Source organism: Lissotriton helveticus, chromosome 10 (assembly GCF_964261635.1).
Source record: "Lissotriton helveticus chromosome 10, aLisHel1.1, whole genome shotgun sequence".
Classification (NCBI taxonomy): domain Eukaryota; kingdom Metazoa; phylum Chordata; class Amphibia; order Caudata; family Salamandridae; genus Lissotriton; species Lissotriton helveticus.
Genome location: NC_136071.1, coordinates 60,156,766 through 60,184,125, shown reverse-complemented (window position 1 = coordinate 60,184,125; position 27,360 = coordinate 60,156,766). Strand labels below are relative to the sequence as shown.

Sequence of the window (27,360 nt, the reverse complement as noted above, 5' to 3'; positions counted from 1 at the left end):
TTAGCCATGTTATCCACCTCCCATTGGATGACATGGCTAAGAACTGCTCAGGACAGGTGTTACTTTTTGGAGATATTCGCGCTTAGCGCGAATATCTCCAAAAGTTGGTAATAGGAGATAGCGATGTTAGCGACTGTTTCCAGTCGCTAACATCTTGGCATGCCCACTTTGCATGTCATTAGTGATAAATATCACTGACATGCAAAGTGGAGCCCAAGATGGTCGCTATCTCCTACTAGCGTTCGCTAACTGGTGTTAGCGACAGCTACGTAATACGGAGATAATTTTATCTCCGCTTTCTTGGCTTTTAAAGCCAAAAAAGCAGAGATAAACCCCCTTGATAATATGCCCCGTTATCTCTCCCACACTACCGGTCCCCCTGGGCTTAAACGCCGAGATGGTAGGGACTGCATCCCGTGGAGATAGGCCGAGACGTCACTCAGCAGAAAAACAAGTCTATAAACATACAATAAGTTAAAAGTCAATCATTCTTCTTTCCTTGTAGTACGCTCCCCAGTCCACTTCCCGTTACGCTAACCGGGCGCACCCCACCAAAAAAACTATTTTTTTTTTTGCCCCTCCAAAAAGAACCAATTTTTGCACTCTATACTATAAGTCTTTTTTTATACTACAATCACTTCGCTACAACCTCATAAATTAAAAATAAAAATGAATAATGTCTCAAACAATTTTTGATTTCTAAACATAAATTTATTCTTCTGAATTTTCATAATTTGAAAGAACTAGTAACATGTCCTCATCAGGAATTTCCTCTTCAATCATCTCATCAGAAATCTCCTCATGAAAAGTCTGCAATGATGATTCTTGTAACTCTATGGTCTCCAAACATTCGATAAATTCGCCGTCAAGAGATTGATCAAAAAAATCATTCAAGTCATCTCCTCCTTGTGAGAATATTTCATTATTGGTGCTGTCAATTTCAATAAATGTAGTGGATAATTCAAAAGAAATTGCCACGGTCTCTTCATTGTGATCCATTTTATTTTGAAATTTCTTGCTGTAAATTTTAGAAAAAAATAATCACTTTCATTTATCGTTTTTAGTAATACATAATATAAAACTAACTTTATCAAGTATTTAGTATAACAGAAGGACTGAAAATGAATAACAGAAAACATTTTTCAAATTATCTTAAAGTGTACAACATAGTTCCCCTTACAAATTAACAACTCACCTTTTTGAAAGTAGGAGAAGTGTTAGTACTGTGTAAATCAAACACCAGAAATTGAGCACCAAAAATTCCTCACAAATGTACCTCAGACAGTAGTATCACAAAATGGCTGTGGTTTCCTCTCATTTTAGATATATACATAACCAATTAACTTTCATCACACACAAATACAAAACCAAAGTAACATTTTAATTGGTTCTAAATTTCAACACTTTCAAATGTGTTTTCCCCATGCAATTTTCCATAGGACATTTAGATACGTCTACAGCCTGAATGGCTGAACGGAATTACACCAAACTTGGCAAAATGGTACATCAAACCTAAGAGGTCAGTGAGGATCTACTATGCCCCCTTATGGTCATTTGCCCCTTCGCTTTGGCCTCCTCTTGTCTCTCGATCCTACCGAGAGACAAGATGGCGGCCGCTACGGACTGTTTGGAATGTTTACAGACGCCGGAGAACCAATCAGCTTCGCAAAGCTACGTAACGCGAAAAGTACGCGAAGCGGAGCGCTGTTACAGATATATATCTTTTTTTGAACGTTAATTTCTCAAAATCCACTGGAGCACATATATTGAGACCTAGCAAAGGCACATCGGGCTACCAGTCCCTACAATTTTGCCAAGTTTCGTGCAAATCCATTCAGCGGTTCGATTATTATTATTTATTTTTTTGCCCCGCGGGGCCCTTTTAAAACCTCCACATCAAACCTAGAGGGTCAGGGAGGATCTACTATGCCCCCTTATGGTCATTTGCCCCTTCGCTTTGGCCTCCTCTTGTCTCTCGATCCTACCGAGAGACAAGATGGCGGCCGCTACGGACTGTTTGGAATGTTTACAGACGCCGGAGAACCAATCAGCTTCGCTTCACAAAGCTCCGTAACGCGAAAAGTACGCGAACTGGAGCGCTGCCTGGTCCGCTGTTACAGATATATATCTTTTTTTGAACGTTAATTTCTCAAAATCCACTGGAGCACATATATTGAGACCTAGCAAAGGCACATCGGGCTACCAGTCCCTACAATTTTGCCAAGTTTCGTGCAAATCCATTCAGCCGTTCGGGCTAAAAGTGAGGCCAACCGCCCTATGGAAAAGTCAATGTTAAAAACACGTTTTGGGACCCCCCTATTTTCTCGGCCCCCCCTTGACGAAACCCCCCCAGATTTTCAGGGGCTGCTCAGAAACAAAATGTTCCATTTTCCTGAAAAGTTCAGCCAATTCCGTCCACAAACACCAAAGTTATTAGACATAGAATTTTCAAAATTCCCCTAGAGAAAACATCCTAACTATATATACCTACTGGCGACCGCCAGTAGGTAATATATATATATATATATATATATATATATATATATATATATATATATGTATATGTATATATAGACATATATATATATATATATATATATATATATATATATATATATATATATATATATATATATATATATATATATATATATATTTATTTCTAAAAGTCCAAGATCTTTATTTTTGTCTGCAAAGCTCTCCTCTAGATCTGGGGAATAGTTTGAGAATACTACCTGCACTATATCCACTAAGTTTATTTGGGTAAGATCTAACTTTTTCTTACACAGTCAGAAGGGCTGGGGCAGCTTGCTTCACTCTTCAGTCGCTCCTAGCTAGCTAACCCCTCCTTCACAGAAGCTTTGCGGATCAAAACTGGTCCATTGCCAATCATAACAAGCAGAGACAGTTCTGCTCCCTGCTTCCGGCCTGCATCTTATCTCTTCCAAGGCCGAAGTGCCATGCACGCCTGCCAACTTTCGTCTGCTCCTATCTGCTCTGCGACTCTCCTCATGGGGGGAGGAGGAAGCCTGCTCATTTGCAAGCCTCCCAAACATCCATCTAAAAGAAGCTGTCTCATTCTGCTGTGGCGAGGAGCAGGGATGGCCCCTCCCTTACAAAAGCTTCGTGGACGAACACTAGTCCATTGCCAATCTTAACAATCTGAGACGTCTCTGCTCCTTGCTGCCTGCTCCTCTAGCCAGACCCTCCCTTCACCAAAAGCTTCGACACTGAACAGTCCACCTTTGAATGCATGCACCTTCATATTTTCTACTTTTTTTTTTTTTTTTAAAGAAAACACATGTCACACAGTCTAAAAACTCTTTAATCTCTCCTGACCTCCAGCAAAACCTTCTCTTGGTCACAAAAAGAAAAACATTAGCAACATCAAAAGTCACATACAAAGTCTCATGGTACTTCTGTAACAATATCTGGTACAGCATCAGTCAAATAAGGTATATGTTTGTTTAATTTGTAACAATCAACTATCATGGGCAAAGAATTATCACATTTGTGCACCAGCTGCATAAAATCATTCTAAACATTAGTTATTGGAGTCACCAACCCTGCTTCTGTGAAATCCTACCAAACTGCTTTTCTGTCTATATAGGCCATTTAATAACCAATGCAATCTCCCATAAGCAAATCACATTTTCTCTCACACTGCTCTGTCCAGTCTCTTTTAGTGTGCAAAAGCGCAGAGTCATGGTCATTTGACTTCTTTCTTCCCTGCTAAAAGTGCTTTTGGGTAAAATCACAAAATACATTTTTAAACCTTTGAATTAACCAGTCATACACAATTTGCTGTTGTACACTTTCAAACTCATATGGTTGCATTTGTCTTTTAAAGCAAAATGTATCGTGCACTGTTAGGTCTGATTTATCTCCACAACCGGTGATCATTACTTCTAAAACACTGGTCTGCTTATCTTCTTGCACATTCCTTTCTGACTGAAAACCCTCTTCGGAAGGTTTAATTAAAACTATCCGTGTAACTTGCAACCTGACTGTATTTCTGTAACATTTTTGACCTCTGAATCATACACCTTTAATCCTGTTTGCAAGTGCACAAATTGTGGATGCATGTTAAACAGCATATTTACCATAACCCCACCATCTCGATCTGAAATGTCATCCCACGTTTCAGAGTTATATTCTGAGATGTTACATTCATGTTGCAGCTGAGCATATTTTAAATGCATCTTTTACTGAACACTTGAAAAGGATCCATCCCTTTTCTGCTTAACGTAGCAATCTATTTACAACCCATTTATACAGAACACATTACACTCAACAGAGCACAAGTAGCTCAGCAAGCTATGTACAAGCCCTTTATACAAAACACATTTCATCCAACAGAGCACAAGTAGCTCAACAAGCTATTTACAAGCCCTTTATACAAAACACATTTAAACACAGAGATTCTCATTCAACCCAACACAATTAGCTCACTCATGAGCCAGAACACCATATGGGCTACCCCATGCAAATAAATCAAATGATATCTGAGAGTCTTTCAAATTCTAAAAGAAAAACATTTTTTCCCCTTTTAAATCAACGTTCATATCCTGCAACCGACTACGCCAAATTGTAATGACTCGGTTTTCCGTATATTTTTGTGCCGCTGTCAGTTACCAAGCCAGTACTTACCACAGTCCTTCTCAGGACTCATAAAAACACCACATTTTAGAATACTTACCTGAGAAAGGAATAAACACTAACAACATATAAGACCATTGCCGAGGAGCTCGCAAATAACAACAAGTCACAACACCTTCCCATCCGAGAGGGTACACAGCAAATCACAACACCTCCCCATTCGAGATGGTACACAGCGCATGCTCCTCCTAGCAATGTATTGGATAGAATAATTTGAATTTAGACATCCCTGCTGGGACCGACTTCCCTCCCGTATCAACAACTACCCGTTGGAGGGGAACCTACCCATCCCTCCGTGAGCACTTGGTAAAAAAGGGGCCCTACCTTCCCTGACAACGAATAAAGACAAATTATATGCTATGGGGTTTCTTTATTACATGATAATAGGATGACAAGAGAAAGAAATAACTAAACATCACAGTAAACATTTGTAGCAATCACCAACACATACATATACGTAAACCTGAAAATAAAAGACATAATTAGATACAAGAGGTATACATGGAACACCTCACCATAATCTTAGGCACCTTTGTATCTGAAGAAGGGTCCGCCTCTCTTTCCCTCTCTGGTTCGGTCAGGACTCTCTGTTCCACAGTCACGTCTGCACCGTGATGTATCACCAGACCGCCAAAACCACCAGACCAACATCTCACCCTCTCTCGGACCCCCTTTCTCGAATATAGAATGCAGCTCTCCATCAAAGTTTCTAGCAAACTCCGCCTACCATTCTCACTGGATTCCTGTACCACCTCGTACCAAGAGAGCACAACAAGCAGCTGGCCAAGCGTTTTGCTATGACTCCGGCATCTAGTGAGCACATTCCTCTGATAAGAACCGGTCCTCTCTAGTTTAGCAAGAGCGAATAACAACTAGGAATTAAAACATAACCTCTCACCTAAAGAGGCTCAGAAGATGGCAGCAGTTTAGAATATGGAGTTGCTAAAGCATAGGCCTCTACTCCTGCAAAGAGATGCAAGAAGGCATAAGATCATGCCAAAGCCAATATGCAAGCCCTGCCATTAAGCAAGATGAAGTCAGAAAGGTACATAATCAAACCCTACTTTTTAGCGTTTTCATACTACGCAGGCCTACACATCACTATGGTATTTGATAATATACATTTCAAAGCAAAATGACACGAGAGCATGTCAAAGGCAATAGTCAGCACTGCCATAAGACAAGGTAAAATCAGAAACAGGCCTACATATCACTATATTAGGCTAAAATATATTGAGATGGTAGTGGGCAATGGTCATAATCGAGCCACTTATCCATAAAAATAGCTCAGTCACTACATATGGCCATACACACTAATGTACAATGCCCCAATTCACTAAACAGCACTTATGTGCATGATACAGCACTCCACACTTCTATATGAGGCCTCACTCCAATGTATAACAGTTTACTACCTACACTTCTCCTTTACACTCGATTCCATGTCACTCTCTTCTACAACACTAATACACTCTATTGTACTTTACTCCACACTAATTTACACCACTTGAATCAACTCTACTCGACTGAACAAGACTTTACCTCCCTCTACGCTACTATACAACTATCCACTCTACACAGCTCCACTGTTTCACACAATACAGTACTCTATGCTGGTGATCGTCGGCAGCCCAGTGGCAGTGGGCTAGCTAGCGACTGCTGGAGTGCGACTGATGATAATTTTAAAACAATTCTTTGCTCCTTCCGCTGATTGCTAGCGGCGCTAACTATCTTTTTTGACCGGTCCCGCTGACCACGAGCGGCAGACCTTAATTTTTAAATCTTAACTCCCCTGCCATTATCCGCTCTGCTGACTACTAGCAGCATTTGGTTTTATCTGTCTTACCTGGCTTTTAGCACGCTTGCCGGTGCTCATTGCGCTTGTGGGCGCCATTTTGGGTAGGGGCGGACGGCAATCCTCGCCACACCCCTCCGTCTCCTCACTACTTAGGACCTGCCCTCTTCCGCCCCCTGTGATCGTCGGCAGCCCAGTGGCAGTGGGCTAGCTAGCGACTGCTGGAGTGCGACTGATGATAATTTCAAAACAATTCTTTGCTCCTTCCGCTGATTGCTAGCGGCGCTAACTATCTTTTTTGACCGGTCCCGCTGACCACGAGCGGCAGACCTTAATTTTTAAATCTTAACTCCCCTGCCATTATCCGCTCTGCTGACTACTAGCAGCATTTGGTTTTATCTGTCTTACCTGGCTTTTAGCACGCTTGCCGGTGCTTATTGCGCTTGTGGGCGCCATTTTGGGTAGGGGCGGACGGCGATCCTCGCCACACCCCTCCGTCTCCTCACTACTTAAACAACCATTATGTGTCAGCGCAGCGGACGAGCGCAGCGGGCGCGACGTAGGCGCGCCGGAGTCGCACCAGAGTCAAGCCCGTCTGCGCCCGTCCGCGGCCGGCAGGGGCAAGGGGCAGGAGGGGCTTGCCATAACATCTCATACACTGCTAGCCAACTCAGACTTTACAACCTACCTGGGCTGGCCCCCCCTTCTGTCATCATGGGGAAACTCACTGCACTTGGTATTTCTTGCAACCCCCCCCTTTCGCCCGGCCCCCCGGTATCCTGGTCGGCCCCTGCACAGACTCATACCTCCATTCGGACTTTACTTTTAAATACCCGCTCTATGGTCAAACACCAGGCAGATATTTTCACCTTGCTGCTACAAGAAAGCCCGGATCTCCTCTTGCTTACTGAGTCCTGTCTTCCTGACATCTTGGCAGCCCTTCCCCCAGATTATGTTATTCTCCATGCTGACCGCATTGCCGATCATCCCGGTGGGGGGGTGGCTGCCATTATCTCGAAACGCTTTCATTTTATCTCTTCATTTTCCCTTGCACTTCCTCAAGTAGAGAATCTGGTCATTAATCTGGGGACGGAAGTGGGGGCCTTTTCCTTCGGCCTTTTATATCGTCCATCCCGTCCCATGCCAGACTTCGCAGAGAAACTCTGCGAACAGCTATCTGCCCTTTTGCCTTCACTACCTAGCTTCGCCCTATTTGGGGACTTTAATTACTGGTTTGATGACACTAATGCTGGGGCACATGCCACAGCATTATCTGAGACTCTGACTAGTTTGAATTTGAGTCAGCAAGTCATCTCTCCGACGCACGCAAAAGGCCACATACTAGATCAGGTCTGGACCTCGAATATATCCCTGTCAACCCCTTCTACACTCCCATGCGTTTGGTCAGACCACTTTATAGTTGACCTGACCATCACACTCAGTAGGCGAATCAAGGCCCCACTAAGGGCAGGGGGCTCTGCACGCAATTGGAAGAACTACGATTCCAAGGGTTTTATAACTACCCTGGCTTCTACCTGTCCGAACACTCTCCCTTATGAGGATATCAATAGGCTCGACACTAACATCTGCAGCTGGTTGAAAGGGGCTAGTGATCTATTTGCCCCAGTAGCCAAATTCCCCTGTACCAGACATCCTAATGCCAACCGGTGGTTCTCTACCAACCTCAAGCAAATGAAACTTGAGGTACGCCAACGGGAACGTATCTGGAGACGGGATTATTCCTTGTCTTCCAGACAGATGTTTGTCACTGCCCGGAGGGAATATAAATTGGCTATTTTGTCAGCCAAATCGGAGCATATTTCTAATACAATCCTCACTGCTACCAACAAATCTCGTGAGGTGTTCAGGATTATGAATGAACTCACCACAGACGATAGGACTCTTCCAGTTCAAACCCCTTCTAAAGAGACCTGTGATGCTCTTAACCTCTTTTTCTCTGAAAAAATCATTAAAATAAAAAATTCTATCATCTTTACTCCTCGGCCGTCACTACTCTTGGACACCCCCCCGGGCAATTCATCCTCTTTCACTTCAATTCCCATCCTGGATCCCCCCTCCTTGGCGAAGCTAGCCAATCGTCTAAAATCGGGCTCGCCGGAGGATCATTGCCCTCCCGCGGTATTGCGGGAGGTTTGTCTAAAACTGCCGGAGTGTGTACTTCCCTTTCTGAATGCCTCGCTCACCTCTGGCACAGTCCCCGGAACCTTTAAGGAGGCTATTCTTTTGCCTCTCTTGAAAAAGCCAGGGGCTGATGCGGCTGAACTTTCCAACTATCGCCCAATATCTTTGCTGCCCTACCTGTCAAAACTCCTTGAGGCCCATGTCACCGGGTGTCTCTCTACTTTCATCGAGAGCTCGGGCTTCCTTGAGCCCAACCAGGCCGGCTTTAGGCCGGCCCATTCCACGGAAGCAGTCATCCTGGCAGTCATGGATACCTTGAGAGAGAACGCTGATGCCAAGAGACCGCAGGCTCTGGTTCTCTTGGACTTGTCTGCCGTGTTCGACACGGTGGATCATGACATCCTTCTCCACCGTGTCGAACAAGCCGGCATCCGGGGTATGGCTCTCAAGTGGGTGGAGTCATTCCTGACGGGAAGATCACAAGCCGTGCGCCTTGGTCCCTTCACTGCAACTAAATCCCCCATCACTTGTGGTGTTCCCCAGGGTTCTTCACTTTCCCCGTTATTATTTAATCTTTATTTGCGTCCCTTAATTTCTTCCCTTCACAACTGGGACGTCAGCGTCTTCAATTACGCTGACGATCTGCAGCTCGTCTTTCCACTTGATTCTCTTCAGGCGACTAACAATTTTCACGCCGCCTTGATCCATATCCATCAATGGATGAATGAGAATCAATTGAAACTCAATCCTGGAAAGACTGAGCTACTCCTTCCTGGTGCCAGTGCCGCGTTTTGGGGCCCGCAGTTTTGGCCTCCTGACTTGGGCTCCCCCCGACACCCCTCAAGTCCGTCAAGAGTCTGGGGGTGACAATCAACGCCGAACTGTCACTTAAGGCCCAAGTGGGTGCCACGATTTCTTCGTGCATGTTCCAACTCCGAAAAATCCGGAAGATCAGGCACCTACTTCCACACGTGGCCCTGTGTCAGGTCGTCATGTCCCTTGTCATATCGCGCCTGGATTTTTCTAACTCCCTTTATCATGCACTCCCACGTTTTCTTTTACATCGTCTTCAGGTGGTCCAAAACCAGGCAGCCCGCCTCATATTCAAGATCCCCAAGTGGCAATCGGCGAGGCCCCTGCTTCGCAGGCTCCACTGGTTGCCAGTGAAGGAGAGAGTGGCCTTCAAGATGGGCTGCCTGGCATTCAATTCCCTTCACTGTCCTCTTCCTGCTTTCTTGAAATCCCGGATTACCCTATATCAACCTGCCCGCTCTCTTCGTTCAGCCTCCCATCACTTGGTTGTCATCCCCAAATTTAAACTTCATAAATTTGGTGGCCGTCGTTTTGCTTTTCTTGCCCCCAAGTTTTGGAACTCCCTTCCTTCGACTATTAAATCCAGCAACTCCCTGTTTCAGTTCCGGAAACTCCTTAAGACTTTTTTGTTCACCCTTCCTGAATAAATTCTTTTCTGTTCATTCATATGTCCCTCCAGCCAGCGCCAAGAAACCTTCGGGTGTTAGTGCGCTCCATAAGCCCCATTTAACATAACATAACATAACATATGCAACTCCACTCTACAACACTCTACTACACTGTTTGCCACTCTCTGACACTTTACTCCTGCTTAAAGCCCCTCATTCCACTGTACAACACTGTACTGTACAATACACCACTTGACAACACTTTACTCCACTCTACTCTACGGCACTCAAGTCTACTATATGACTCGGTACTCAACTCTTTGCAAGCCACAGCGCACCACTTTAATCCACTTTTATCTGACACAGTACTCCACTCTACTCCACTACCCCACTGTATGCCACTCCACTCTATGCCACTCACTGCCCTTGTAGTATGTAACATTTTATGCCAATCCAGTGTACAACACCCTATAACACTGTACTGTCATGTACACCACTCCATTCAACAAAAGTCAACTAGAATATATGCCACTCTACTCTACTGTAGTCTAAATCACTTTCCAATACTGTACAACACCCCCTACACTTTACTGTGCAACACGGTACTCCAATTTCAAACACTTTACTCAACAGTATGCTACGCCACTCTACTCTACTGCATTCCACACCACTATAATATATGACACTTCACTCCACTCCCCACTCAAGTGTACTCCATTCAACAATATTCCACTGTACTACACTTTATCCCACTATACACCACGGTACTATACTCCGCTCTACGTCACTCCACTGTCTGACACCCTGCTCTCCTGTATGCAACGCCACTCTTTAACACTGTACTACACTGTATGACACTCAACAACACGCCACTCAACTTCTCTCTATGATACGCTACTTCACTATATGACACAACACTTCACTCTACAACACTCTGACCTTAGTTCTATATAGCACTCTACTTGATGATTCTCCACTCTAAGGCACTCTACTTCACCCTACTTCACTCTAAAAACTCTACTCCACTTTATGACAGTCTACTACATCCTGCTCTACTGTTTGACGTGAGATTCAACTGTACAACTCACTGCTCCAGTCTAAGATACTTCACTCCACTGCATGAAACACCATGCCACTACACTATACAACACTATACTACACTGTATGATATACTGCAACACTCTTCTCTACTCCACTCGATTCAAATCTCCAATACTCTAGTCTATGTCAATAAACTTTGCAAATCTCTCCTCCACTATACTGCACAACACTCTACATAACAACTCCCTAATGGTGACACTGGACTACACAAACTTAAAAAATTCTAAAGGTATAACAATTTATCCACCACCTTCAACTTATCATAAGTAGCTGACCTCGTTGCACACTATTTCATACCACTAACCAGACAACACTAACTATAACTAAGTTATCTATAACTGCTGAATTTCTGTGCTGACTGGCATATTCACTGAACTATAATGCCATGTTAATCTTTGGTTCTTTCAGTGAATTTTTAATTAGTTTTTTGAAAGAAAGAGATCTTTTTTCTTAAAACTACCTATAACTTTACTTTATCCTTTGGTTTTGTCAGTGATTACTAATTTTCTTTTAAACATAAAGTATTTTTTTAATACCATATGTAAAGTCAACCCCCACCAACTCATGGCCTTTGACTGTGCCTATAGGCGGCTGACCACAGGGCTTGGCCTTCCACCAAGTGACTTCATGACCCAGCAATATTTTGCTCCCATTCTTTTACTATCTGATTAAAGCATCTTCCACATCTCAACTGACTGGCCCCTAAGAATTGACTTCATTGTTGTGGATGGATGGTTCGTAATTTCATTGGACTGGGTGATTTGGGATCAGTGAGGTATCGGGTTCTGTCATGCCTACATACTCTGCAAAAACACTCAAACACCATAAACGGAAATTGGCACGGAAACTGAAAATACAAAGAGACAAGTTTATTAGGACCCCATGGGGTGGTGGTACATTCCTACAGCACTCTTCGCTAATGCAAGAAGTATCACACCGAACATCGGTGCGCGACCTCTTTTATACAGTTTAAAGGTAATAAAAAGATAGGCGGTACACATTTGAACAGTTTTGGGTACATATAAGGACATTTCTGGCGCACAGCCAGCATGTGGGAGGAGCTTAATACCACTGGTCAGTAAGGGGAACATTCCTAAAGAGTGACCACTCTCTTAGTCCAGAGATCGTGTGTGCGCATGCGTGAAACTGACCATCGCTAAAAATAGCCTGTTGCTGGGCAAAGGAAGGTTCATTGGTATGAAGGAAGGACAAAAGGGCACTCTACCACGAGGCCGCATGTTCGTACAAAATGGAAGCCACAAAATACAAAATGGCCCCCGTACGCTTAAGTCAAGTTAACAGAAAAGGTTGTGTAGCTGGGCTAAACGCTAACTCGGGTGCTGCCAAATTACGACAGACGGCCCTTTTAGCGTTTAGCTGAAGCTACCTCATAATGGAAATAATCCGGATGTTCATCCTCGATATCGATCATCATGATCCGCCTCACTTCGGCATTACTCATTTGTACATTTTTAGCAATAGCTCGTTTGGATGGGATACAGGCCGTAATACACACAGAACATAGAGCAGGACCACATTGAATACATAAACAGCAAAAGAAGAATATTCCAATAATTACACATTGAATCGTTAGCAGTTTCCAGCCCCATGTACTGAGCATAGTCCAAAACCAACCCGAAAAAGTCCAAGTACCATTGTCAGTGTGAATTTCAGAGGCGATTTTGTGCAATTTGGAAATGGCATCATACACAGAAGGCGAATTATCAGGGACATAGACACAACAACTACTTCCGATGATACGATATGCACCCCCACGATCAGCTAACACTACATCCAGAACCATTCGGTTCTGAAGCATAACAATTCTAGTAATCTGGAGCTCTTCAGTTATATTCCCTAAAGCAGAAACAGTTTCATTAGCAACTGCCTCCACAACAAGTGTTAGCCGCCTAATTTCCCTGCTGTTTAGAGCAACGCCCACAAAGGAAAATAACCCTAAATTAAAATCCACATATTGTTGTAGGGAAGTGTCAGTTTGATCAACACCATCGATGTCCAATGTCCTCTTAACTCTATTCAAAATAAAATCATGATATAATACAAAATCATTATGGTACATAGGAGGAGCAATAAACACAGGGGGTAATACAAAGGATATGTAACATGTGCCTAACCATCCAAGAGGAAGATGATGATAACCTTTATTACCACAGATAAAATAAGTGTTTCGTGAGGCCACAAATGAAATACCATTCGGAGTATCAAAAGCAAGAGTAATATTGCATTCACTTCTCCCCACCGGAATTGTTCCCTTGTTCCTAATACAGAGATCTGCTTTCGTATCAATGACAGTAATTACGTGTAAACTGGACATATTTGTAAGTCTCTGATTAGTGAAGATGCGAGGTACAGATACATTGTCCGGTCGATATTCTTCCCACTGGAACTTAGTTCCTTCTGCTTGTGGATAGCCATCTCGATCATTATAGCAGACCTTGTTCAGTCGAAAAAGTAGTCCACCTTTTGTTGGCCATCTCAAAGTAAAAAGAAGAGTGTACCACGCATTGCATGACCCATTGTGAGAAAAAGGAAGAGGAATAAGTGGGGTTCCTCCCTTCTTCTGATGCCCAGGTAACATCCCACTTACCCAACAGTTGGACGTATTGGTCATATTATGTGTGTGATGTAATATCTGAATGAAACTATTATTCAAATAAGTCTGTCTATGTCTTTCTTCGTGATAGGGCAAAGTAAAATGAAAATGTTCAGATGGAATTGGAGTGGTAGGCAGTAAATAGTCCCGTGCAGGAAATAGTCTTTCTATAGTCCAAGCTATTACTGCTATTACCACTATTGTCGCAACAAAAAGAACCGCACCCAAAATTCTTCTGTTTCTCAATGTCATAGGTGCCATGGTACAATGAACATAAGTCTCAAGAAACAAACTAAAAAATAAAAATATGGTGCTGAGAACCGAGGCTGCCGTTGAGTTTTTCTCCGAGATTCAAGACGGGTGTCGCTACACTGGACAGAACTGATCCCCCCCCTTGATATTCCCGGCTTCCGTTTCACAAACCTCAGAACGGCTACCAACCAGTCATGAAAAATAAAAAAAAAAATTATTTCCTTGGCCGTAGATTGTACTTCACTCCACCAGAATCGGTGTGGTCCGGGAAGGCTCCCTCCGACTCGTGAGGCGTAACAGCTGGGCTCTTCTCCGCGTCCAAGATGTCTCTGTAGTCGGACAGCACAGTAGGGTTCACCAGATCTGGAGAGACACGTCGGCAGTGCGTCGAATGTATCCACCGCTTCTTATTCGTTACACGCACAGCCGTCCGCGTTGCCAGCAGCACTTGCTCAGGGCCACGCCACCTCGGCTCCAAGCTGCTGGATCTCTCAAACACCCTGATCATCACAAAGTCGCCAGGATGAAGCTTGTGAGCCTCTCCATTGGAATTGTCGGGGAGCGCTTCTCGAACCTGTTGATGAATAGAATATAAATCATTTGTTAATCGTGCCAAATAATCGTTCATCATTATACAAGGCACATCATGTATCAAACGAGGCTTTGGAACTCCCCAGATATTCATGGGCCTTCCAAACACCACCTCATAGGGTGTGAGGCCAGTCCGAGAGTGTGGTACTGATCTAATAGACAATAATGCCAATGGCAAAGCGTCCGGCCATTTCAAAGACGTGGATGCCACGATCTTTGCTAGCTTCAGCTTCAGAGTCGCTTTATACCGTTCTACTAGACCTGCTGACTGCGGGTGGAATACAGCGTGGAACTTTTGTCTTATTCCCAATCCTTTCAGGACATGCTCCACTATTTTCCCAACGAAATGAGGACCATTATCATTCCACAAAAATTTACAAACACCATAACGTGGGAAGTACTCTTTTAGTAACACTTTAGCTGTTGTTAATGCTGCATTATCCTTCGTGGGGTAGGCTTCAACCCATTTACTGAAAGCACATACCACAACCAGGACATACTTGAGGTTATTACAGCGCTCCAGCTAGATGTAATCCATTTGCAGTAATTCGAATGGTGCAGTAGGTGGAACTAACCCTCCTTTAGGAGTAGAGGTCCCTTTAGCAGGATTGTACTGTAGGCATATCAGACAGGTCTGTACTATTCTCCTAGCCGTGCTGGTAATCTCAGGATGCTCCCAAACTCATGTAAGCAATTTAGTAATTGCAAGAGCTCCAATATGTGCCAACCCATGTGTCATTTGAACCATTGCCTGCAAGTAAGCAGCAGGTAATTTCCATCTCCTCATGTCTTTGCTTCTCCAGCAACCCTCATCATCCAATACTCCCTCTGCTGCCCATGCTGCAAGTTCTACTTCAGATGCTGACTTCTGTATGTCTAAAACTTCCTCTCTAGCATCATGCCATCGCTCGGCTTGCGATCTCACCACATACGTAGGGGAGTCATTTTGCAACATGGCAGTCTCTCTCGCTATGCGGTCTGCAAAAGTGTTTCCTTGCCCTATTTTGTCTGTCACCTTTTTATGTGCACTACATTTTATTATCGCCACCTTCCTTGGACATAATAGTGCATTCAGGAGATCACATACCAACTCTCCGTACATAATGTGTGTTCCGTGTGAAGTCATAAACCCTCGTGCCCTCCAGAGTAGGCCAAAATCGTGCGCTACTCCAAAGGCATAACGACTATCGGTGTAGATATTCACACATAATCCAGCACTTAGCTCACATGCTTTCGTTAAGGCTATCAATTCAGCTGCTTGAGCCGATTTCTGCAGTATCCGTGCTGTTTCTACCACCGTCTTAAGTGTCGTGATCGCATAGGCCGCGGAGGCCGTTCCATCTGGTAATCTCACACACGACCCATCAACCCACAATTCCCCATCTACATCAGGAAGCGGCGTGTCCTGTAAATCGACACGACCCTTTGTTTGTTCATCAGTCAGAAAAACACAATCGTGTTGTTCTTCTTCCTGGGTCTCAGTAACAGGATATGGCAATAAAGTGGCGGGGTTCAAAGTGGCGCACCTCTTCAATGTAATGTGTGGCGCTAGCAGTGTTAACTCGTATCCTGTTAAACGGGCACTGGTTAGATGCTGCGTTTTCGTTTGGTTCAATAGCGCATCTACTGCATGGGGAACTAACACCAACAATTTGTGCGATAAAACTATTCCCTCACTCTGCCGTATAGCTACTGCTGTTGCTGCAACTGCTCGAAGGCATCCAGGCAGTCCTCGAGCCACAGGATCGAGTACCGCTGAAAAATATGCACAGGGTCTCTGTTTGTCTCCGTGCAATTGTACTAAAACTGACAATGCGCACCCATCCTTTTCGTGTACATACAGTGTAAAGAGTTTTGTATAATCTGGTGTACCTAACACTGGTGCAGAGCAAAGAGCTTGTCTCAATTGTTCAAAGGCGTTCTGACATTCATCCTTCCATTCAAGGGAGGTTGGTGCAGTTTTGGACAGCAATGCTAACAAAGGTTTTACAATGTATGAAAATCCTAATATCCATTGCCTGCAAAAGGACGTCAAACCTATGAAAGCACGAACATCCTTCTGTGTGCAAGGGACTGGTGTATCTAAAATTGCTTGAATTCGGTCTGATGTTAATGCACGTCTCTCCTTAGACAAAAGATGACCAATATATGTCACCTTTGGTCTACAGTATTTCAGCTTCTTCCGTGAAACCGTATGATTATGTTCAGCAAGGAAAGAAAGCAGGGAGAGCGTACTCTCCTCGCATTGCTCCTGTGTGTCTGCCGCAAGTAAAATGTCATCAACATATTGGATAAGCGCCACCCCAGACTGCAAATCAAAAGAATCAAGCTGTCTTTTCAAAGCCTGGCTGTACATGCTAGGACTTTCTGTGTAACCTTGAGGAACTCGACAAAATCTATAAGATTTATTATTTAATGTAAAACCGAACAAATATCGGCTATCAGGATGAATGGGGATCGAAAAGAAAGCGTTTTTCAAATCGATCACCGTAAATGTAGTAGCTGTGGGTGGAACCAGAGTAAGTAATGTGGTGATATCGGGCACTACTGGATACTGGGGTACAACTATCTTATTAATTTCTCTCAAATCAATAATGAAACGATAAATCTTGGAGTCTGTATCTTTCTTTAGAATCGGCAAAATTGGACTGTTGCAAACATTGTAGGGAACTTCCTCCACCACCCCTGCCGTTATCAAGTCATTCACAATATGTGTCAAAGCCAGTTCGCCTTCTCTAGAGATCTTGTACTGATGAACACGAGGTAAAACCGCTCCCTCCTTCACAGTATTGTGCACAGGGGGAATAATCATTTGACCCACATCAGTATCAGAAGTGGCCCATAATGTGCTTGGAAGGGAAGCTAATGCATCGGACTCTTGCATGAGGCACAATCTCTCAATTTCTGGGTAGTTTTCATTCAAAATAACCCGCACCCCTTCAGGGGCACAGCGTATTGTTGCACGAAAATTCTTCAGCATATCAAGTCCCATAATATTATCTGGTGTATTTGGGGATAATAGAAACGGACATGGGGCAGTGAATTTGTCGACATGAAATGTAAGAGGTTGAGACAATGGGCTTAGAGAAGGTGTTCCATTGAACCCTATTGCTGTAATTGTTTCGCCAGACAGGGGAGCCCTTGGAACCAAGTGTTTGGACAGAGCGCTACGAGTAGCTCCTGTATCAACCAGAAACTGATCAGTAGAACCCAAAACATGTGCTGATATATATGGACCCTTCTGATCGACTGGTACCTCAACCGATTCCACACCCCATCCTACGCAATCCTATGCATGTCTATTATCCTGTGACTCAATATGTTCTCCTTCAGCTACCTGATATTGATTCCGTCTATCAAAAGTATTATGTTCAACCTGACCACGACCCCTCTCTTCAAACCTACCACGGTCATTCGCTCCACCTCTCGGTCCTGAATAACTATTCCGTGACCTTCCACTTCCTCGACCCCTCTGACTACGCTGTTCACGAAGTACCGGACAATCTGCAACCCAATGTCCAAACTGTTTACAGTATGCACACTGATCCTCAGAAATGTCGGAACGAGGGGGAGACGTAACGTACGATCCCCGTCTACCCCTATCATTCCCTCTCGATTGCGTAGCATGAACTTGTACCAACATCACCTTCGTCTTTAAGTCTTTCACTTTCTTATCACTACTTTCTTTTGCCTCTAATTCCTGTCGTTCATAATACTAAGCCATGGTTAATAAAGAAGCGGGCGTTGCAGTGGTCCATGAACTTTCACTAGCCTTTAATCGTTTTGCAATCTCCGGTAGAAGATTAGCCACATACTTATCTACAAACAAATGCCTGCCCGTGTCCTCTGTTAATGATTGACCACTGTAGTCATGGAATGCTTCCTCGAAACGTGAAAAGAAGTCAGAGACTGATTCATCTTGCTTCTGTTTACAAGATGCCAATACTGTCCAATCTATCTTCTTAGGGGGGACAAGCTTTTTTAATTTAGTCAAGATAGCCGTCGGTAATTCTAAAATTAACTGGCACGGCTTACATGCAGGTTCCCTATCTAGGTCAGCTCTTACTATCTCCTTCCAATCTGCACCTCAGAATTAGAATCAGAAAGTACTTTATTCGGCTAAAATCATTAACCATAAAAGTAACAACAACATAGACAGCATACTACATAAAGAAACTGGATTAAAAATAGACATACTAGTTATATTTCATTTACACTAATACTTTTCCTTAATTTCAATACATGTTTAAAATAATTTAAAAGAACCACAACAGTAAAAACAGTGTCCATTCTCTGACATTCTAGGAATGCTAAACTACATCTTTTTAAATTCATATCTTTAAGAAAGGGGATTAAAAAATTTCGACGGGAATAGAGTAAAATTTACAAAAAAAATGTGGATATCGGATTGGGACGAGGAATCATCACAAGGGCAAGTAGATAAAGTCTGTGACCATAAATTCATCTTTGGGAAGGACAGAAGTCTAAAAACGAGGTTCAATCTAAAACGGGTTAAAAGAAATCGATCATGATTTGACATCAACAGGGTCAAATAGGGCTGTACTTTTACTCCAGTCAGTATCTGGTTATGCCAAGCAACTGTCTTTTTGTTTGCTTCTGCTCTTCTTCTTTTATCCACCAGGTATTCCAAACACAGTTTTTTCAAAGAACTTCTGGGTATGGTTCCCATAGATAATGGATCCTCGTAGTATTCGCAGTGACCAATATCAAACATAAATTGCTTAATATTTGCTAACCATTCGACCTCTACCAAATTTTCACTGTTCAAAATGTCCTGTATCACAGCCCGGTTAACTACACATTCATTGGTAGTCCACACCCTGTACCACACGAGAATGGGCTGTATTCGAATTAAATCTGACAAATAAGGTTGACCCAGCTCCACATGACAAATGTAAGTAGAAACACTCTGTGGTACAGATAAAATATCCCGTAGAAAAATGTTTTCAGCAATTTGTAGTTGGTCAATATTCGAAAAGCCCCAGAGTCCCGCACCGTAAAGGGCTACGGATATACATGTAGCATTATATATGGTCAAGATTTCTTTTATAGGTTTTTTCCCCAGCTTTTTCATGAAAATCCTAACGGCCATTAAAGTTTTTTGGAACAAAAGAGTTCTGGCCTTTATGGCACTCAACCAACCTCCCCGTTCATGAAACAAAATACCCAAATAGGGAAAACACGAGATATTTTCCAAGGGGACCTTATTTAAAAACATAGTTTTCGACTTTTTACCAGATTTTGTGCCGCAGTTCATGGAGTATGTTTTACCACAGTTAATTTTCAGATCTAAACTCAACATGAAATTTTCAAAGGATACTAACAGTTTCTGCAAGGCCAAAGGGGTTTGAGCCATTAGGACAGCATCGTCCGCATACAGGAGCGCAGGGATCGACCTCCTCCCCACTCTAGGCAAATCCCTGCCCTCCTGCAGAAGACGATGTTCAAGTCCGTTAATATAAAGAAGAAATAGAAACGGTGCGAGAACGCAGCCCTGACGTACTCCGCGACCCACACCAAATCTTCTAGTGCATTCTCCCCCACGGCCATAGCGGACTGATGCCGTGGCACCTGAGTATAAATCTCTCAAGAAGCAAATTATGGCATCATCAATGCCCAGCCCTTGCAGAATATCCCATAGTTTAGTATGCGAAACACAATCAAATGCCGAATACAAATCAACAAATGTAAAATATAACCGTTCCCCTTTAACCCTAATATATTTTTGTTGGATAATCATTAAATTTAAGCATTGTTCCACGGTTCCCAAACCTTTCCGGAAACCGTACTGTAGGTCACTCAAAATTTCGTTATCTTCAGCCCAGTTCTGAAGTCTTGCCAAAATTATTCTCCCAAGAATTTTTACAGATGAATCAAGAAGGGAAATTGGCCTATAGCAAGCACAATTTTGTCTCTCGCCCTTCTTGAAAATTGGCACGATTATGGAGGTGAACCAGGATGAATGCATGCCGTTGGCTAGGGCGGCATTAAAAAGCAGTGCCAACATGGGACCCCAAATCACCACATTTGCTTTATATAAATCTGCGGGGATCCCATCTGGACCAGCAGCCTTACCACCCTTAGTGACATTTAATCCGGTTAAAACTTCCTCCAGGGATATCACCAACTTTTCCACACCCATTGCACTATTCACAGATGTAAAAACATTAGTCGAACATGGGGCATCCTGCGAGCTATATAAAGTTGAGAAGTGTTCCACCCATTCCTCTTCGGTAATCACCGTCTCAATACGGGCCTTGTGACTATCGAAGAGAAAAGGTGCGTTAACTGCCCTCCAAAATGCCGAAGCATCTTTAGACTGTGCAGCCTCGCAGAGTTCTTCAAGGGCCTCCTTTTTTATAACATTTTTCCTATTTTTCAGGGCCTTATTGTAGGAATTCCTTAACCCTCTTATTACTAAGTGATCCCGGGGTGATTTATGGATGGCCTTTTTCAAGTCACTTAGTGCCCTGGTACAAGCGGTATCAAACCAGCTTTTGGTACGCCTAGTCTTATTTCTTAGCTCCACCCACAAACTTTTCTTAATTTCAAGGGCTATTTTATCAAAATGCTCTAAAATCTGAATGGAGCAGGCTGATCCCCCTAGGCATATAGAAAAAACTATCTGAACAAGTATTTAACAATTTTGCCAGAAACTTTTCAGGCATAACCTTGCCCCATTTTAGAGTATACCCATTTTGCCTACCTAAAGTCAAATCAGGGGCTATATCTCGAGAAGGGGTATATTCAGAGGGTTCACAAAAAACATTCACGACCTCTAATAATAAGGGCAAATGATCAATTAGGGGCAACTCCAAAATCGATAGACTATTGATTCTATTACCACAACTATTTGATGCGAGAACAAAATCAATAATGGACATTGCACCTCTGCCAACAAATGTCGGTTGGAATGGAGTGGGATTCTGAGCTATTTCATTCACGAAACCCAAATCATACATAAATACTAGTTCATTGAGTAGGTCCCCAATCAAGGAATGTTCAAAGTGTGTTAGATGTGTATCTTGTTCTAACATTAGGCCACAAAGCCCCTTTTTACCCCTTGTACAGAGTGGACAGTTAAAATCACCCCCCCATAAAATTACCGTTTCCTTGTTTGATTTTTCTGTTTCATGTTGTATTTTTTCTCTGAGTGTTCTTAAGGTAATCAGTATTTGAGCTTTCGGGATATTATTGTAAAAATTAATCAAATGTACAGTAAGTCCCTTAGTGCTTATGGTTATAAGTTGAAAATAATTCGAATTAGGTTTAAAAGTTACTTTCTCATATTTAAGCTTGTTCGAAAGGAAAGTTATTAAACCTCCCTTCGCACGGCCATGTAGACCGGCCTCAGCTGGGGTAAAGAAAGTTCTGTACCCACTTAGATGCACGGGTTCTGTGGACCATGTTTCTTGAAGGACCACAACCTCCCGCTCATTTAGAATTAGGTTCAGTGATGGATTATCTATCTTATTTTTTAAACCTGCTACATTCCAAGATAGGAATGTACAGGAATCCTGTTTTTTATTTCTTCCTACCTCTTGCACCGAGGAGATATCACGGTCTATCTCCTTACATTGAGAGCTCACTTCCCCACTGTTATTCCCAGTCTCGTCCCTTTGAGCTATAATAATGCTAGAAGGAGAAGGCTCCTCACCCGTACCAGAATTTATATTAATGGTCAGTTCTGGGAGAAAGATTATTCGACATCCCTCCCCTAAGGAGGGAATTATAGGGTTACTTTTAGGAGTGTCAGCCTGTACCAGACTCCGAGAGGTTGTGTGATCGGCACCCTTTTCATGTCAATCCACATAATCAAGGCCCGAAAACACATTGAATATCGTACGATCGTCAAACTTACGAACCGCCCTCCACATATCAGGAGGCAATATCAACCCAAAGAAAAGATCAATATCAACTAACGTCATAATACATGAAGAAATAGCGCCCTCCACACCTTCATATAAAGCTGCTGGATTTTTACGGGGATCAGGCAAAGCATTCTTAAGTCCCATAACATCTGCTCTATTCCATGGCGTATAAACCCAATTATACACAAAATAGCCCTTTGAATCTTTAGACGGCTTATCATCATCCATACCGTCCCCTTTGGGAGGGACATACAAAGGTGCAGCTTCCCGCATAGGCAAAACATTAATCGCAACACTCTTATCTGATCCATAGATAGGGCACACTCGAGAAGTTTCCGTCGATTCAGACGCTGGTGGGTTCGATGCCTTTTTCACCGCTCGCAATCGTGTCGCCTCCTCCCGTAACCAAATCAACCGTTGGAAAAATTCCTCCGCATCTGAAAGAGCAAAAACACCTTTACGAAAATTCTCACGACCAACTGATATATCCTTAGGTTCAAACTCAGGAGATTGTTTTCTAAACCGCTCAACAACTTCGTCTGCAAAATGATCTAAAAAATACAATCGTTCCTTGTCGGACCACTTACTCATAAAATCATCAACCTCTGAAACAGTTATAGAATTTACATTAAGTTTACGGGCAATCGAACGCAATTCCGTCATACGCTCGGCATGTAACCTGGTACGTTGTTTGTCCTGATTATCCGCGTCCGATTCCACATCCGGAGCCGTAGGCTGAACATACGGAGGCAGGCAACGATCTAACAATGAAAAATCATCTAATTCATTAATAAGGACAGGATAGAGAGGACGCCGAAGAGGAAACTGACCATTAACTTGTAAATTACGCTCTCGACTCTCTTTTTCTTTCTGTTCCTGCAATTCCTTCTCCTGTAGCTGCAAAGCTTTATCCCGAGCAGCCTTGCGCTGCTCTTTGTCCGCCAAGGCTTCTTCACGCTTCATTCCTTCACGCACCGCTTTCTCCCACATACGCATACAATCAAACATGTCCTGTCTAGACCTGCGCTGGAACAAACACTGCTCCACATAATGGACTTTTCGCAAGTCGAATGACCCATGTAGTGGCCATTGCAATTCACGATCAGATTTTGTATATTTGTGCCATAACGTGCTATACATTATGGGAGGAAGGCCAAATTTAATGTACATTTCGCGGTTAGGAGTCCCCTCAGGGGGAGCCGGCTGAGATTCATTTAATCGATAACTGGTACCATTTCCAAAACAGCACATTCCACGGAGTGTGCTGAGAACAGGCATGTTCAAAATATCACAAAAACGTGATATTACAACAAATGGCACTTAAAAGGTACTTACGCATGATGTGCCATTCAAACAAATTCAAAATCAGAGAAATATCCCTACATGCCTGCCTATGTGAGGTGCACTCCACATATAATTCAAATCATAGGTCCAAACGTTAGCTAACTCATACAAATTCAAATTCAAATTCAAATTCAAAAAAGCCACAGGAAGTGTCAGTAGACTACCTTACCAAACATAAGCTTACCAAATATCTTCAAAAGTGTCCAGATTTCCAACTGCCAAGTTCCGTAGCCGAATCAGCCAAAACGGGCACTACACGACAAACCAACCGATCAGGATCTCAGTCGAAGACCGGCGCCACCTGGAAGGTCAGATCAGAAGGAAGGGAAAAACACCGTGGGTGCCGAGACTCGGGTCACTCAGTGGCAGCGTACGCGTCCATAGCGAGTTTCCAATCCTTCGTCGTGACCTCTCCTTCGGGCATCCGAGTCGCCGATGAGTCCCTTCGTGGTCGCCAATTGAGGTATCGGGTTCTGTCAGGCCTACATACTCTGCAAAAACACTCAAACACCATAGACGGAAATTGGCACGGAAACTGAAAATACAAAGAGACAAGTTTATTAGGACCCCATGGGGTGGTGGTACATTCCTACAGCACCCTTCGGTAATGCAAGAAGTATCACACCGAACATCGGTGCGCGACCTCTTTTATACAGTTTAAAGGTAATAAAAAGATAGGCGGTACACATTTGAACAGTTTTGGGTACATATAAGGACATTTCTGGCGCACAGTCAGCATGTGGGAGGAGCTTAATACCACTGGTCAGTTAGGGGAACATTCCTAAAGAGTGACCACTCTCTTAGTCCAGAGATCGTGTGTGCGCATGCGTGAAACTGACCATCGCTAAAAATAGCCTGTTGCTGGGCAAAGGAAGGTTCATTGGTATGAAGGAAGGACAAAAGGGCACTCTACCACGAGGCCGCATGTTCGTACAAAATGGAAGCCACAAAATACAAAATGGCCCCCGTACGCTTAAGTCAAGTTAACAGAAAAGGTCGTGTAGCTGAGCTAAACGCTAACTCAGGTGCTGCCAAATTACGACATCAGGGGTATGTAATAGCATTACAAGCCAGGTTATAATTACATATGTCTCCATGGTTGATGTAAATGGTCTACTATTGCTGTGGCAACCTGGGGTTGTTCAGACTCTGAAAGATTGAAACCCACTCTGCTGCACAAATATTATCACCATTATTGGTTGTTTGCCATGTGATTAACGAATACATAGTATAGATAAAAAACTGTTGTCCTGATTGTAAATATAATGCAGGCATGCTGGTTTATGTATGTCTTCAAAATTTACAAAAGAAAGATGAAATTACTCTAGAATGATCAAAGCTAAATTTATTTTAAAAACACTAAGGGGCAGATTTATGAGGCCCTTGCGCCTCTTTGCGCCGCAATTGCGTCACTTTATTTGACGCAACGGCAGCGCAAACAATGCGTCCTATTTACAACGTGACGCATCTAGGAGATGCGTCACGTTGTAAAGCCCTGCGCCATAAGGAGGCGTTCCTGCGCAAGGGGGGGCGTTCCTGCGCAGGAACGCCTCCTAAAAGTGGCTGAGTGAAATCTATAAGATTTCACTCAGTCACTTTCAGGCCAATGCTGCGTCAAAACCCAGCGCCTGCTTGAAGCAGGCGTAGGTCTTGACCCAGCATTGTGAAGATGGTGCACCCCCGAGCCTTGCTGGAGCTGCGTCGCGCTTGCGACGCAACTCCAGTAATGCGCCACCTTTACGGCACAGATGCGTCACGCATCTGTGCCATTTTTGCCCCATGGTGCGCCGCATTGTAAATGCGGCGCACCATGGGTAGTGGAGCTGTGGCGCACTGTGGCGCACATTAACTGGCGCATCCCTGGGGATGCGCCAGTTAACATAAATCTGCCCCTAGATGTATGTATGTTCAATTTGTGCTATTAAAATTGTTTCTTTCTCCACAGATCAGCTATGTTGCAGCACTTCCAATCCTAAGTGATAAAATTCAGTTCCCATCATTCCTACGGACAGTGACAAGTGCTACCTTCCATGTGGATGGCTTGATGGAGATGTTGCTCCTCTTTGGATGGACATGGATTGGAATTTTGGTCTCAAATAATGACCATGGTCTCCAAGGGAGTCAGATGCTTAGAGAGGAGGCTGCAAAGAATGACATCTGCATTGAATTCTTTGAAACTCTGCCCACACAATCCAGCAGGGCATCCTTAGCCCATGCAGTTGATATTGTGCAACGATCCACTGCTAGAGTGGTTGTGTGCTACACCTATGTGACAGATATAGCACCATTTCTAAAGGAGATATCTCTGAGATGGATGTCTGAAAAATTATGGATCGGTATTCCAAGCTGGGTTCCATCAAAAGTTTTTTCATGGAGGGACATGTGGCTTATATTAAATGGCACGCTGGGACTGGCAGTGCACAGAGGAGACATCCCTGGACTCAAAGAGTTCATGTACAATATACACCCCCTCAGGGACACCAAGGACATCTACATGACGACCTTTTGGGAGGAGGCTTTTAGTTGCAAATGGATGAACACATTTAATGGAACAAAATCTGAGAAAAAAGAAGATGAGCAGGTTCTCTGCAGTGGGACAGAAAATCTTAAATCTCTTGATACCTCAGTATTTGAAGTGAATGATTTCCGGTATCCTTTTTCAGCATACCAAGCTATCTATGCCTTGGCCCAGGCATTACATGATCTGCTTCATTGTAAAGCTCCAGAAGGTCCCTTCACCAATGGTTCATGTGCAGATCCTAAACCTTTTGAGCCATGGCAGGTGAGGGCACCAATATGGTGTATACAGTTTTGCTATTGTCCTAACAATGCTATCTATATAGTAGTGTGTCTTAACTCCTTCCCCAACTCATACTCACATCACTGTAATCTGCTCTACCTATAGTAGAGTACCATGTTCTGAAGCATGGCTCACTGCATAAGATATCTGTGGCCTCAACAATTGCATTACATATTCCAAGCAGTATAATGAATGACCTTCCAAAGTTCATCCCTTTTGAAGTCTCACAATATTGTTTGCTTGCAGATGTTGCATTATGTGAAAAATGCACGAACGCGGAGATCTGCTGGCAGCGAGTCCTATTTTGATGCATCTGGAGATTTCCGTTCATTCCTTGATTTGTTATATTGGCACATTACATCCAATGAAACCAGAAGCTTTGTGACATTGGGGACCTATGACGTCAGTGTTCCCAAACACCTACGACTGGTCATTGACAAGAATGTCAGCATCTGGGGTGGAAAAGGGTCTCAGGTATTAACCATTTTGATTAACTTTATAGGAAAACAATACTTTCAACACATTTGTAGAAGGCAAGTCTGGAAAGACAACAGCTGCTCAAAAATTAAATTACTCTGCGTTATCATTTATTTCCAAGTAGCAAGCATTCCTTTCCAATCCTGAAGTGGAGAGTTGGTAAAGACTCCAACATTTTATAAAACAAGCAAAGCAAACAAAACAAAAGAAAACAAAGATGACCAAATTATCTGTATCTTGCCCATTACATTGGTGGGGAGAGTCATAGATTT

At 43.3% G+C, this 27,360-nt stretch overlaps 1 protein-coding gene across 1 annotated transcript in view; it reads left to right on the top strand.

Moving 5' to 3' along the window:
- The window catches only part of LOC144783891 (extracellular calcium-sensing receptor-like), a 179,708-nt gene that overhangs the window by 112,657 nt on the left and 39,691 nt on the right, over positions 1-27,360 (top strand). Inside the window, exons 3-4 of the mRNA XM_078662633.1 lie at positions 25,757-26,593; positions 26,858-27,085. Of these exons, the coding sequence (XP_078518759.1) occupies positions 25,757-26,593; positions 26,858-27,085 (1,065 nt within the window). The remainder of the gene's footprint in view (positions 1-25,756; positions 26,594-26,857; positions 27,086-27,360) is intronic.